Raw genomic sequence first — 14,077 nt, 5'->3', positions numbered from 1 at the left:
GCTCACTCCAGTCAGGAGGGAGGAGCCAGAGGAGAGGAAGTGCGTGTGAGGAGCTGGGAGCAAGAGGCACCGGCTGAGAGTGAGAGTGTGTTGCTGGAGACTAAGGCGTACAAGCGTTACAGACACCAGGAGAAGGTCCTGTGGTGAGGAAAAAGAAAGGTGTTTGGAGGAGGCCATGGGAAGTAGCCCAGGGAGTTGTAGTTGTCATGCAGCTGTTACACAGAGGCACAATAGACAGCTGCAATCCATAGGGCCCTGGGCTGGAACCCGGAGAAGGCGGGCCCGGTTTCACCCCAACCTCCAACTCCTGATAGACAGAGGAGTTGATTCCAGACTGTGGGGAGATTCACTGAGGTGAGCAAATCTGCCAATAAACGCAGAACCCACCAAGGTAGAGGAGGAACTTTGTCACAGTATATGTTGCTCCTTCACAGTTGAACACGGTGTGGGAAAAATTATAGGTAAGAAAATAACCCAGTTAAGGTGAAACAGATACCACTTGGGACAAAAATGTTGAGTGTGATCTTAAAGACACCTTGTCCTTGAAGAATTTAGCGTCTGGAGGATCTGCCATTAAAGCTTGTATATTGCTGATTTTTCTTGATGTTATAGTCATAAAGAAGGCCCCTTCCATAAGACGAGAGCCAATAAGCATGTTATCAGCTCAAATGATGGACCCATCAGTGCTGCCACCACCATATTAAATTCCCATGATGGCACCGTTTCCTTCAAGGGTGGAAAAAGATGAACAATATCTTTAAGCAACTTCATCATCATAGGGTTTGAGAACATTGACTTTCCTTGGATGGGAGGATGGAAAGCTGAGATTGCAGCCAAATGATTTTGCAGGGAGCTAAGAGATAGGCCTGAGAGTACAGAGTTGCTTGCAAATCCTTAAATGAACATAAAGTCTCAGCCGTTTTGTCTTAGAATATAAATTGACCATCAGAAGATAGGTCTTCCACACTCTGTTGGATATCTGGTGCTATTCCTGAATTCTGCAACCATGGTGCTTTTCTTATTGTGACCCCTGAAGCAAATACTTTGATAGCCATAACAGCTATGTCCAGGACCAATAGAAAATATATCTTAACAACCAGGTGGCCCTCCACAACAAATGCCTTGAACTCGCCTTGAAAGGATTTGGTAATTTGTCTGTGAACTTCACTACAGAATCCCAGTTCATAGAATTATATTTGGATAGCAGCGCCTGCTGGTTTCTAATTTACATTTTTAAAGGAGGAAGTTGAATAAATCTTTCCACCCATGAGCCAACCTCTTTACCTCTGTCCTGGGGCATGGACTTGTACCTCTCTTGATGCAACCTGTCATTGGCTGCTGTCACGACAAGCAAGTTAGGAGTAGGATGTGAATAAAAATACTTGAATCCCTGCATAGGGACATAATACTTGCCCATATGCTTTGCCACAGGTGTCAAAGGGTGTTCCACAAGGCCATGGCAGATTGCAACAGTGCTTTGCTAATAAGGTGAGCTACTCTCCCTGGGGTTTAGGACAGAAGAATGTTCACTAATTTGTATGTTTTCCTGCACCAATTCAGCCTGATATACCCAAGGCTGAAGCCAGTTGTCTAAGGAGCTCCTGATGTGCCCAAAAGTCCTCAGGCACTGGAAAGGAAGCATCTGGTACTCAGGTGTAATCTGGTGATGATGAGGACTGAGGAAGGGGGTTCACAGGCCTTTCAGTGCAGTACCAGACCCTGCACATGTGTCTGAGGTTGCACATGTTCTGAGGTGTCATCCTCCACCTGAATTTGCACCTGGGCAGCTGGCACTGACAACTGTCGGAAGACAGGATATTGAACTAGATGGACCTTTGGTGTGACCCAGTACGGCTGTTTTTATGTAGGTGGCTGGGGAGGTGATGCCATGGATTTGTTGGGTGATCTTGCCCTGGGTGGGTTGAAGATCGGGACCTTAAGGAACAAGGACCATCCCATAGACTCCCATGCCACGATGGAGATGGTTAAGGAATCAGTGGCCAGTAAACAGTGAGTCCCTTTCTCTGCAGCAGGGAAAGTCCTGGTCAGAATCAGCAGGAGGTCTAGGCTGTCTTTAGACTGGCATTTGAAAGACAAAGGAATGGAGGACGACCTTGAGCTTGACCTAGATGAATACCCAGAATCATCCAGAGTTAATGAGGGAGCAACCCCCAAGAGGCAAGCCACCATCCAGCCTCCTCAGAGATCCAACATGGTGGTAACATCAATCCCAAGGCCGGTAAACAAATTGGTGCTCTGAAGATTGGCAGAGGCAAGACACTCTCTCGGTATCGAAAAGAGGCATTGATGCTGGGATCAGTACCAATCCTCATGACATGGTTTGCATCATGATCACTGTTGGTGCCTAAGCAGACTGCTCTGCCAATTAAGCCCTCGGTACCGGTGAAGGTGCCAGCCTCAACTGTGTACTCAGTGCAATATGCAGTGCTGGTATCTGGGACACCTGTGTAATTAACTCCGATGGTGGGGTCATTACTTAGGAAGTTGCAGCAGCTGAATGTTCCTAGATAACTGGAGAATCAGGAACCAAAAGGCATAGCAGATCTGATACTGCCTGGTACACCAGAGGCGTGGACACTGTCAGTGTCAATGCCGTCACTACTTGGCTCAATGTACGATGCCAGAGTCAATGGTACAGCCTCAAATTGATGTTGCCTGGTACCAGAGGGCAGGTAGAAGGCCCAGTTCCACCACACATACCTGAAGAGTCATGGTGCCAGTCTGCACTGATTCTGGCAAAGGAAGAAGATGCTCCCCGAAATCTGGAGTGACTACAGTCCGTTTTATTGGTCCTTTTCTCGGTGGGCCTGTGTAACAGTCAATGATCTCTCTTCCTCAGTGTCCGGACAAGGAACATTGGCTCTGATGACATCTGAGGAGCTGGTAATATTTCTGGTGCTGAGGCAAGCCTCCTGGCCTGCCCCATCAGGTGCTGCTCGAGTCTCAAGTCTCTTGTCACTTCCGTTCTTTTCTTAAAGACTTGCAGATGAAGCACCTCTCCCAACACAATACACACTTTGTGTGGAGAATCACTATTAGGAATAGCCACCCCACGTGACAGACAGTGCTAGAATCCTGATGAAGGCATTCCACCAAAAAACCAAAGCTATTTAACCTAACTCACCATTCTAATTAAGGTACTACTAGCTAACAAACTACTGTAATGATTTACAACTAAATCTCAGAAGACTGGAGGTAAGAAAATCAATGTGAAGAAACATCACACTGAGTGCTCTGACTAGCTCTGGGCAATGAGAAGGAAATTATGGGGATCAGAGAAGCGTCACCCTTATATAGCCAGGGCAGGGGCTATGAGGGAAGAGCGTGAGCGCCACTCCTAGGGTACTGCTAGGCAATACTCTCTGATTTCAGTGCACTGAGCATACACACACTTCTTTAGAATACATGTCTGCAACTACTGAAAGAACAGTTACCTCCCATGTTTTACGTGGATGTAATAACAGGAGTCTTCTAAGAATATCTGCATTTTTTGCAAGTGCATCACACTGATGACTCATGTCCAATCTGTGATTCACTATAATCCCCAAATCCTTTTCAGCAGTACTACTGCCTAGCCAGGTATACCCCATTTTATATTGTGTCATAAATCAGCTGTTTCCACACCCAATCAGGTACTACTGGCCCATTGCCTGGAACCAGAAAGCACTATACAGTGTCATCTCCTAGGGGCCAGTGCAGGATTCTTCTATTGTGCAAGACTTGTTACTAATACAGTCCCCACCTAAACCCTTATACCTTCCGATCATCTGGGACTAGGTCCTGTAGAACCTTCTTCTTGGGCCACTCCTTGGCCAGCTCTTCATTAGCTAGCTCGTGAAGGTAATAGACTGCCACCTTAGCAGATTTTCTCTGGACTCTGCCTGCACTACTGGGCTCCAGAGTCATTTCCTTCAGACTCTCAGGCCGCCCTTCTTCATGGAGGAAAGTGACCTGCAAGGAAAGGGCAATAGGGTGACCCCTATTCATCAGATCCCACTTAGGCCACACTTGAATGCCTAGAATGATCCGTCAAGGTCCTTCAGACCCAGGCCAAAATGCCCTATCCCAGTCACTTCCCCTCAGAAAAACTCAGGCATAAGAGTAGCCTGGGGGCAGGAAAAGACTGTGAGATCCATGTATTAGGGGAGTTATGGGAAGAGAGCTCTCTGCCCAGACACAACGAGGCTTCAGAGCACCTGGGCTCAGAAAGAAGCCAGAGATATGTGCCTTTGATGGGCTAACGCACTCCACCCCCATCTCTATTGAACACCTCAGGAATAACATTCATTCTGGTTCCTGTCCTGTCCCACAGACGGATCTCAAATCTGGAGGGGAAAAAGAAGAGCAACAAGCAGCTCTCACAGGACATCAAACATGCCAGCACCATACCCCCATGGAGGAGGGAGAGGGGAGCTGGGGAAGGGTTTGCTGCCACCCAGACTACTTACGTATCAAGCTGTCCTAGCTGCAGAGCAGCAGAAGTCTCAATCACAAGGGGAGCATCGCATGATCCCCTCCCAGATGAAAAGGGATCAGGAAAGAGTATTCTACTAGACAGGCAGGAGGAGGCTACCAGCCCCTACCACACCGTGAAGCGTGAAACAGACGAGACTAGGCTCTCCGGTGTACAGTGGGCCTGGGAAGCTCAGAATCGATTGTCCAAAGTGGGCAAATGAAAGAGTGGTTTGGAGAAAGAGAGGTCACCACCCATAGCTCCTTTTCCCGATAACAATGGCAACTCATACTTACCGGCCCATGCTCAGACCTAAGGTGATAAACAAGCCCTGCCTTTGACTTGTATGCTTTTCCACAGTGACGACATTTCATGGCCATTTTCTCCAACTCAGAGGCCGCCTTCCCACACTTTTTCATATGGTACAGGTATCCCATTATGCTGGTGAAGCTGCCTGTACATCCCTGTCAATGCAGAAGAGAAGAGCATAAGCCAGAGCTCTGGCACATGTGGCAGACCCCATCCCTGGCTGACAAAGAACAGAAATAACCCTACTGAATCTGAAGAAGCCAATGGTCCATCCAGGCCAGGCTGATTGCTCTCCAGCAGCTGCCAGCCTCAGATGTTGCACATCATAAAACCCCCATAATGCACATCACTGTGTAATACTGTGCTGGGGAAAGCATTCATGGCTGGATGAAGGAGCCCGCTGGTCACTGTTTTCCCTCTTTGCCTCGCTGCAGATGCCACCATTTTAAAGCTACAGAGTTAGGTAACTACTTAGCAGCTGCAGAACATTACAGATGTTCAAAGGGGCAAGAAACCCTCCAATGGCAGGGACCACATGAAGAGATACCAATATTTATGGTGCTGTGGAGAACAGGGAAGTGATCACAGCAACGAAATACAGCTGCCAAAACGAACTGCTTGGGTACTAGAGACATCCTACACAATAAATACAGAACACCCACATTAGACCAGTCAGTGGCTTGCTTCAATATCCCCTACCAGGGAGTTCCATGGAGTAATTGTGTGCTACATAAACACACATTTACTTTTGTCCATTTGAAATTTTCATCTTACAGTGTAACCCCCACACCTCCTGGATGTGGTGCTCTGTCCCATCTAGTGGCACTGAGTCCACTTAGAGAGAGATTAATCAGTCTACTCTACAGCCTTAGCCAACAGCTATATGGCTTTTAGCTCATGCAGTAGAGGCTCATGCACTAAGCTCCAGAGGTCCCAGGTTTGATCCCGCCCATCGACGACTGGGGTCTGTCAGCGTTACAACAGCACCCTCCCATCCTCATTGATGGGGTACGATAAAGCATTGTCAGCCCCATCAACACAATCCATTGCTCTAAATACTTCTCATACCTCCTTGTACTCTTCCAAATGAAGCAGCCTTATGACCAGATTCTGTCTGTCACTACAGCCTATTTACACCATTACATTCCTTTATGGATTACCACTTGTGTAAAGGAATTCCCCCACTGGCATTCAGCTCTCAGAACAGCCCTATGCCATGCTCTTGCACAGCTGTTAGCTCAGGACAGGGAGTGTGTCTGTAGCACAATGCACTCTGGCTATTCTGGGCCAGGGAGCAATCCTCAGGTACCCGTGCAAGATTGCTGTAACTTAGAGCTAGGCAGTGGCAGGCACTCAAGACAGACCCAAAATTCAGAGGGTGCACAGGTGGAATAAAGCCACAATATACTACACCTTCCAAGAGGGACAGCACAGAATCTGGCCTGAGTCCTTAATTCCTGTTTGGATGGCAGATGAAATTCAATGTTGATAAATGAAAAGTAATGCACATTGGAAAACATAATCTCAACGCTACACATACAATGATGGGGGCTCAATTAGCTTTTACCACTCAAGAAAGAGATCTTGGAGTCATTGTGGATAGTTCTCTGAAAACATCCACTCAATGTGCAGCAGCAGTCAAAAAAGCGAACAGAATGTTGGGAATCATTAAGAAAGGAATAGACAAGACAGAAAATATCATATTGCCTCTATATAAATCCATGGTACACCCACACCTTGAAAACTGTGTGCAGATGTGGTTGCCCCATCTCAAAAAAGATATATTAGACTTGGAGAAGGTTCAGGAAAGGGCAACAAAAATGATTAGGGGTATGGAACGGCTGCTGCATGAGGAGAGATTAGTAAGACTGGGACTTTTCAGCTTGGAAAAGAGATGACTAAGGGGGATATGACAGAGGTCTGTAAAATCATGACACGTGCTGAGAAAGTAAATAAGGAAGTGTTATTTAGTCCTTCTCATAACACAAGAACTAGGAGACACCAAATGAAATTAATGGGAAGCAAGTTTAAAACAAACAAAAGGAAGTATTTTTTCACTCAACGAACAGTCAGCCTGTGGAACTCCTTGCCAGAGGATGCTGTGAAGGCCAAGACTATAACAAGGTTCAAAAATTAAAAAGATAAACTCATGGAGGATAGGTCCATCAATGGCTATTAGCCAGGATGGGCAGGGATGGTTTCCCTAGCCTCTGTTTGCCAAAACTTGGGAATTGGCGATGGGATGGATCACTTGATTACCTGTTCTGTTCATTCCCTCTGGGGCACCTGGCATTGTCCACTGTCGGAAGACAGGTTACTGGGCTAGATGGACCTTTGGCCTGACCCAGTATGGCCGTTCTTATGGTACCTTCCTTTCAGCCCCACTATAAAATGATGCCAAATCTTTTTTGTTGTCCTTCTTGGGATTTTACTGTTTTGTTTTAAATTTCTGTTCTGTCTTTTCTGAGATAAAATGATGAACACCAAATGCAGAATCTTAGGTGTGGACACACTGATGACAGCACAAATATTAGATGTCTGTCCCCTCCCCTCCTGCTGTGAACTCAGTGCATGAGAAGTATCAAACTAAGGTCTTGTAAACTGAAACCCTCTTTCTTTCAGCTTGGGGAAAAAAGCCTGCGTACATTGTCTCCTGCCAATTTCTCTCCCTTACCCAGACAGACCACCCACAGAGGTAAGAGGGGCTGTCAGTCTACATGGCTCTTTCAGTTATTGACCTCATTCAGATTGTAGAGATAGGCTGGGCAATTTGTGGTGAAGTACACACCTGTTCACTGAGAATGGAGCTGTGGCCAAAGTTTATCCAAGCCATTGTACTTTCTAAGTATCTTACTCGCTGTTTTGATCACTGCTGCACACTAAGCAGATGTCTGTTCTTTTCACAATTACCTCTACAGCTTCAAGTTTCAATAGATTAATAGAATTTAAGGCCAGAAGAAATCATGATGATCATGTAGTCTGACCTGCATAACATATGCCAGAGATGTTCATGCAGAAATACCTACATCAAGCCCTATAATTCGGGTTGAGCTAAGCCCACCAGAACCGATCACATTCCTAGGAAAGAGGTTACAATAGTTCAGCGAGTGCAGATCATTTAAATCATTCCTTCTAAACGTACATCACTTTACATTTGTCTATTTTAATCCCTTCTGCCATTGTGCTGTCCACCTAGTTACCTAACAGCATTAGGTTCTTCTGAAGAGGCCCATTGTCTTAAAACCATAACTAGAGCTTTGGCACAAGTCCCACTGACTGGCTCTTGTAAGTGTGTCCAGCAGACATCATGCAGTGCTCTAAACTCTGGCAAAGGCTGCCGCTTCATTTGGGATGCAAGATCCTGCAGCTCACCTCCCTCATACACTTTAGCTTTCCCATTCGCTTCAGCACCTTCCGGAGGCGGTCTCGTTCACACTGCTCATCTAATTCACCTCCTTCCTTCACAACTGGCTAAAAGCAAAGCAGAGAGAACAAAGGTAAGCACAGGACCCACAGCACTCTGTAATTCTACATTCTGGGGATTTGCTCCATAATCCAGCTGCATAATCTAAGCACTTTCTAAATCTATGGTTGTAAGGAAACCTTCCAAAAGTGACCTGAATGTATCTGATGAAGCAATTTATGCTTAAGTCTGCGGGACAATGGAACAACTTTAAGAGGAATGAACTGTTCCATTTATCCCAGTGAGGTGTTAACTATTTCACAGGTGATCATTTTAATATCCAGCTAAAGGCCCCCACCCTGATGAAAAGCCCAGCCAACCTACAGCTGCTGGAAAGAGAAGTATATATGAGGACCTTATAAGGGTGCTATCTGGTTGGGGCTCTATTTCTCATATCAGCCTCTGACTCCCAGGTATCGGATACATTTCAAGTTGCCCAGACCCTCTGCCCTCCAGAATGGAGCAGCATTCTCTTTCTGCTGTTCCCATCCTGTGAGTTAAGGGGCAGGGGAGGCCTCCGTTACTCTGCATGCCTGCAATCCCCCCCTCCTTTTTCTTCCATTGTGTCCCCTCTTTCCTTGTGAATAACTCCTGCTGTCTCAGCTGTTGCTCAGAGCTTCTCAAGCAGTAGCAGCATGAAAGTGATACAATTCTTGATGGTCTCACTACTGTCCTCAGGGTTCCAAACAGCAGTAACACAACTGACAGTTTTGTTGGCAAACTCTGCAGCACAGATGGACAGCCCTGCATCAGTTATTTATTCTATGAGATATCGTGGTTATAAAAACTATATAAAAAGCAATGAGGGATAAATTCACCAAGCCTAGGAACTCTCTCCCACTCTTCTGAATGACATCTCCCAAAGGGTTTCACTCTTCATTGCCAGACCTAGAGACAGAGGCTTCTTAAAAGGTGACTAAAGGGGGAAAATGGGTTATGCCCTTTGAGTATCTTTATGCAGGATAACGGAGCACTGAAAGGTGTTTACTGCTTGCTTTTTTACTTTGAAAATGTCAGGATCTCAACTAGTCTGCTCTGTAATTGCTGGATGACTCTGATCTGTATTTCACAAAATCTCCCAGCCCTTTAGTGAAGGGCTGAGAAATACAGAGTCTTTAATAATCAGATCATTTCTTCTGAGTTTTTTTTTTAACAGAATATTTGATAAATATTTATAACAAATTCACATCCAAGTGTTTTAAAGAGTCTGAATAGAAAGGCCTTCCCATCTTTATCAGCTGTCACTTGCCTAGCATTTCTGACATCACAATGCTACTAGGTTTCCAAGTATTCAGTCTTTCAGGAAAAACTGGTTAGATAAGACCTGAATTTTTAAAGATAGAAAATGTTTGACAACCCACCACCTTTCAGTCTCTTTGTGCATCAAGGGAGCAACAAAGGGCTGTCTGGCCTGGAAGGTCAGGGCTTCTGCTAGTCGTACAATATCAACGTTACCAGGTTGTTATGGTCTGCCATGATGTGGTATTTCATTCCTGCCAAAGATCTGAGCTGTTTTCCACAGTGATGACATGTGAACATTTCCTACAAGTAAAACAAGAGTGCAGACTGCATTAAACACAAACCTCAGATACTGGGTGACTGTAGGAGAAATGGGGCAGCAGGCAGGGAGAAAACCTTGTATGGGTCAGATAACTGCACAGTGAGAAAAAACCCACCATGCATTTGGAAGTCAATGAATAGATTTACAGGGGTATAAAGACTAGAAAAGAGACAGGGTAAGAAAAAGAAAATGGATATGTCTCTGCCCACTTTCCTAAAACCACAAGTAACACAGAGAGGAAGGAGCAGTTGACTACACTGATTCAGGACCAGATTAACTTCTTGTGGGCCCAGCGCCAAACACATTTGTGGGCCCCCCTGGGGAATGAAGAGGCCGGGGGCAAAAGCACAGCAGGCAGGGTGGATTTGATTTAAATCACTAGTTAGGAAGAATATCAGAGGGTAGCTGTGTTAGTCTGGATCTGTAAAAGCAGCAAAGAATCCTGTGGCACCTTATAGACTAACAGACGGAGCATGAGCTTTCGTGGGTGAATACGTCTGACGAAGTGGGTATTCACCCACGAAAGCTGCTGCTAGTTAGGAAGACTCGATTTAATCATGGGTTTCTACATAAAAAGTCCGTTCTTGTTGGTTGTTATAACTTTAAAACATATTCTTCACAATTCAGGCTTGGTCTATACTACGAGTTTTTTTCGAATTTAGCAGTGTTAAACCGAAGTAACACTGCGCCCGTCCACATAACGAAGCCCTTTATTTTGATATAAAGCGCTGGTAATATTGATATCTGTACTTCTCCCCGACGAGGGGAGTAGTGCTGAAATCGATATTGCCATTTCGAATTAGGGTTAGTGTGGCCGCAATTCGATGGTATTGGCCTTCAGAACCTATCCCACAGTGCACCATTCTGACTGCTCTGGACAGCAATCTGAACTCGNTTTAAATTATTTTTGCTCAAAGGCCTAGGGCCTAAGATAATAGGGGAGGGGTTATTTTCCCTATCACTATAAAGTGGGGATGATGCTTATTTACCCCCTGGGGAGTTGTGACAGTCAAACCATAACTACTGGGAAGCATTCAGACACTATTGTTACGGGACATACAGGTATCCAGCTAGGTAGGAACAGCTCCGTGGAGGATGGTGAAATGCAAGTGCTGCTGTCTGATAGGCTACCTGCTGACCTTCATCATCCCAAGGTTTTGCCGCAAGAAAACAAGCAGCTTCCGACTCGTGTACCCACGTGGTTTCGATCAAATTAATTAAACTGGCTTGGACTATGCTGAGTGGGGAGGTTTGGGGGGTTTGAAACCTTCCAAGACTCCATAGAGAAGCTGAATAAAGATATAAAGCAGAAGGGTGTCTCCTTTCCCCCACGCTCCCCACCCACCTTCCAACACGCAAAACCTCATGGGGGCTTGCATGGGCATTCATGTGGACAGTCCATCAGGACCAGCAGAGTGGGAGAGCTCCTATAGCAATGTCTCTCTGCTTTTAAGGAACAGTGCTGTGGACATGGTTTTACTGGGTTTATAGCATAGAGCACTTGAACTAAAAGGGGCCGAGTGTGAGCGAGAGGAGGCAAAAGGGGATGCCATTGCTGGAGGACAGGAAAAGACACATTGGCTGCAGCTTCTGGAGGGGTCAACATATTGCAAATATTTGACTGAGTAAATAAAGGAATCTGCAGAATAGGTAGCTGGCTGCTGTGGAGGGAGACAAGACATTTAAGAGGAGCAGGTTTTTTTCTATCTAGCTACAGAGAGGCTGGTGGGCTATCTGAAGGACTGACATAGAGGCAGGCAGCTGGAAGGGGGAAGAGAAAGGAGTTAGAGGAGAGAGGAAAGCAGGCAAGACGTCTTCGGCTAGGGAGGCAAGAATAAACCTGAGTTGTGGGCATGGAAAGACCATGCAGGAGCTGGGAAATATGGCAGTAGGCCACAAGTCAAAGAGAGATTAGACATTGACACAGATAACAAGAATATTCAGAGTTAAAATAGTTAATCCCCACAAATAACGGGAGAGATATTAAGGTCCGTGCTTCGCAGTTCAAGTCAATTCCTTGTGATGAGGGAGGAGAAGGAGAGCTAAAGAAGAGGGCAGATTACACCTCGTCTGTGTAACGTGAGGTAGCGCACAGCTTCCTCTGATGTATATGGTCCTGGCTACTTTAAGGATTCTGGTAGAGGTGGACCATGGGTCTGACGCAGTCTGGCAATTCCTGTGTTCCTAGATGAAGAAGAGCATGTGCTGGTTTCATGCCTATATGGGAGAAAGAGGAACAGAGACCTTTGCTGCGGGCAGCTCGGGGAAGGAGAAGACAGGGCACTAGGCTGCAGGACAAGAAGCGGTGTGTAGCCAGCTGCAGGTAAAGTTGGGTGGGAGCAGAAAGAACATACTGTCTCATGAGACAGTGATATAAACTGTAGATGGAAAGCCTCGTAGGCTGTCTTTGAAGGGACGTGGCAGCCGGCCACGCTTTCACTGGAGACATCGCAGGTGGAAAGCAGGGTGGATTGTAGCTGTCATAGGATCAGGTCTCCCGAAGCAAAGAGAAGGTGCAGTTCACTCTACAAGGGAGACCACAGGAGGAGCATGTAACATCCCCAGCCACTCCGACACGACTGAAGCTGAGCTCGCGCAGCTCAAGACCAGCAAGCCTGGGCAAAACAGTTGTAGCTGGCTGCCCGTGTGTTTTTAACACAATGGGCCAGCTCTGGAAGGGTTCATTTCATTTGACTGAAGCCATCTGCTGGTTCCCCAAGAACTGGCTCACTAAATCATGAACATAAATTACAGCCCTCACTCTAATTGCATGTATATGTTGTGTACAACAAAGGCTGTGTTCATTTTGCATATGATAATCACACATGAAGTTCTATCAAATGGACGACTTCGTATTTCACCCCTGTATTTTCATTACGATGGGGGGTACTCGGTTGGGAGTGCAAAGAGGATCTGCATAATTTCTACTGGATGAAAACTAGATAATCTAGTCTGACAAAGTGAACGAGGTGCTGAAGCTTATCCTGGAAAAGCTTGTTCTGTGAAGTAATCACTTTACAAACACACTGACCCAATTAAAGAAGAGAAATGTATGTGGTTTTAGCATAATAAACCTGAAATTGTTGCTGACTGAATTGTAAAACTCATTATGGCTCAATAATGTTTATCCTCAGCCTGTAACGTCAGTTCTATAGGTCAGCACTGAATGATAAAATGACTTAAATCATTAACCAATTTTAAGCTAATTGTGGTCAGAAACATGGGCTGTTACTTGTGACAGTGGAGTGCAGGGCCGTGCTTTCATAATGAAAGGAGACAGAGTAATGGTAAAAAGGCTTTTGTCTTCACTGTGAAAAAAGTGTGCTTTTACATCCAGACAGCTGTCTCCAGATAGCTCTCACAACATAAAAAAATCCCTTTTTGCAGTTAGGATGACCAGATGTCCCGATTTTATAGGGACAGTCCCAATTTTTGGGTCTTTTCCTTATATGGGCTCCTATTACCCCTCACCCCCTGTGCCGATATTCCACATTCGCTGTCTGGACACCCTGTCTGCAGTAAAGATATACCTTAATCTCCTCTGGCAAAAGCTGGTGTTATAAACTCTTACCACTTAGAGATCATTAGCAGGAGATCTGGGAATTTGGTATCAGATATGTTGTTTTATCAACCTGCAAAATGTTTAGCCACAATATGTTTTTGACCCTTCTCCCTCCAGAATTTGCAAAGTTACATCTGCAAAATTGTCACTGGAACTTAATTTTTTTAAATTATCTCATTACAGAAGAATGCAGGCACACACTACTTACAAATCTACTGCAAGCAACTGAAAGCAAGGTGCGGGGTTGGGGAGGAGTGGCACTATATGCGAAAGAAAATGTAGAATCAAATGAAGTAAAAATCTTAAATGAATCCACATGTTCCATAGAATCTCTATGGATAGTAATTCCATGCTCTAATAAGAATATAACAGTAGGGATCTATTATCGACCACCGGACCAGGACAGTGATAATGACAATGAAATGCTAAGGGAGATTAGAGAGGCTATCAAAATAAAGAACTCAATAATAGTGAGGGGTTTCAATTATCCCCATATTGACTGGGAACATGTCACCTCAGGACGAAATGCACAGACAAAATTTCTCCATACTTTATATGACTGCTTCTTGGAGTAGCTGATACAGGAACTCACAAGGGGAAAGACAATTCTCGATTTAGTCCTGAGTGGAGCACAGGAGCTGGTCCAAGAGGTAACTATAACAGGACCGCTTGGAAATAGTAACCATAATATAATAACATTTAACATTC

At 45.3% G+C, this 14,077-nt stretch overlaps 1 protein-coding gene across 8 annotated transcripts in view; it reads right to left on the bottom strand.

Moving 5' to 3' along the window:
- ZNF512 (zinc finger protein 512) overlaps window positions 1-14,077 on the bottom strand; it is a 97,976-nt gene that overhangs the window by 30,966 nt on the left and 52,933 nt on the right. For 7 of the 8 annotated variants that reach the window (XM_075063521.1, XM_075063520.1, XM_075063524.1 and 4 more), the window contains 4 exons: window positions 9,702-9,788; window positions 8,156-8,254; window positions 4,771-4,938; window positions 3,778-3,972 (listed from right to left, as the gene is read on the bottom strand). In XM_075063521.1, coding sequence (XP_074919622.1) covers window positions 3,778-3,972; window positions 4,771-4,938; window positions 8,156-8,254; window positions 9,702-9,788 — 549 coding nt within the window. The remainder of the gene's footprint in view (window positions 1-3,777; window positions 3,973-4,770; window positions 4,939-8,155; window positions 8,255-9,701; window positions 9,789-14,077) is intronic. The other variant, XM_075063523.1, reaches the window with a different exon arrangement.

This window comes from Chelonoidis abingdonii, chromosome 3, assembly GCF_003597395.2.
Source record: "Chelonoidis abingdonii isolate Lonesome George chromosome 3, CheloAbing_2.0, whole genome shotgun sequence".
Classification (NCBI taxonomy): Eukaryota; Metazoa; Chordata; order Testudines; family Testudinidae; genus Chelonoidis; species Chelonoidis abingdonii.
This window is presented reverse-complemented; position numbering and strand designations above follow the sequence as displayed.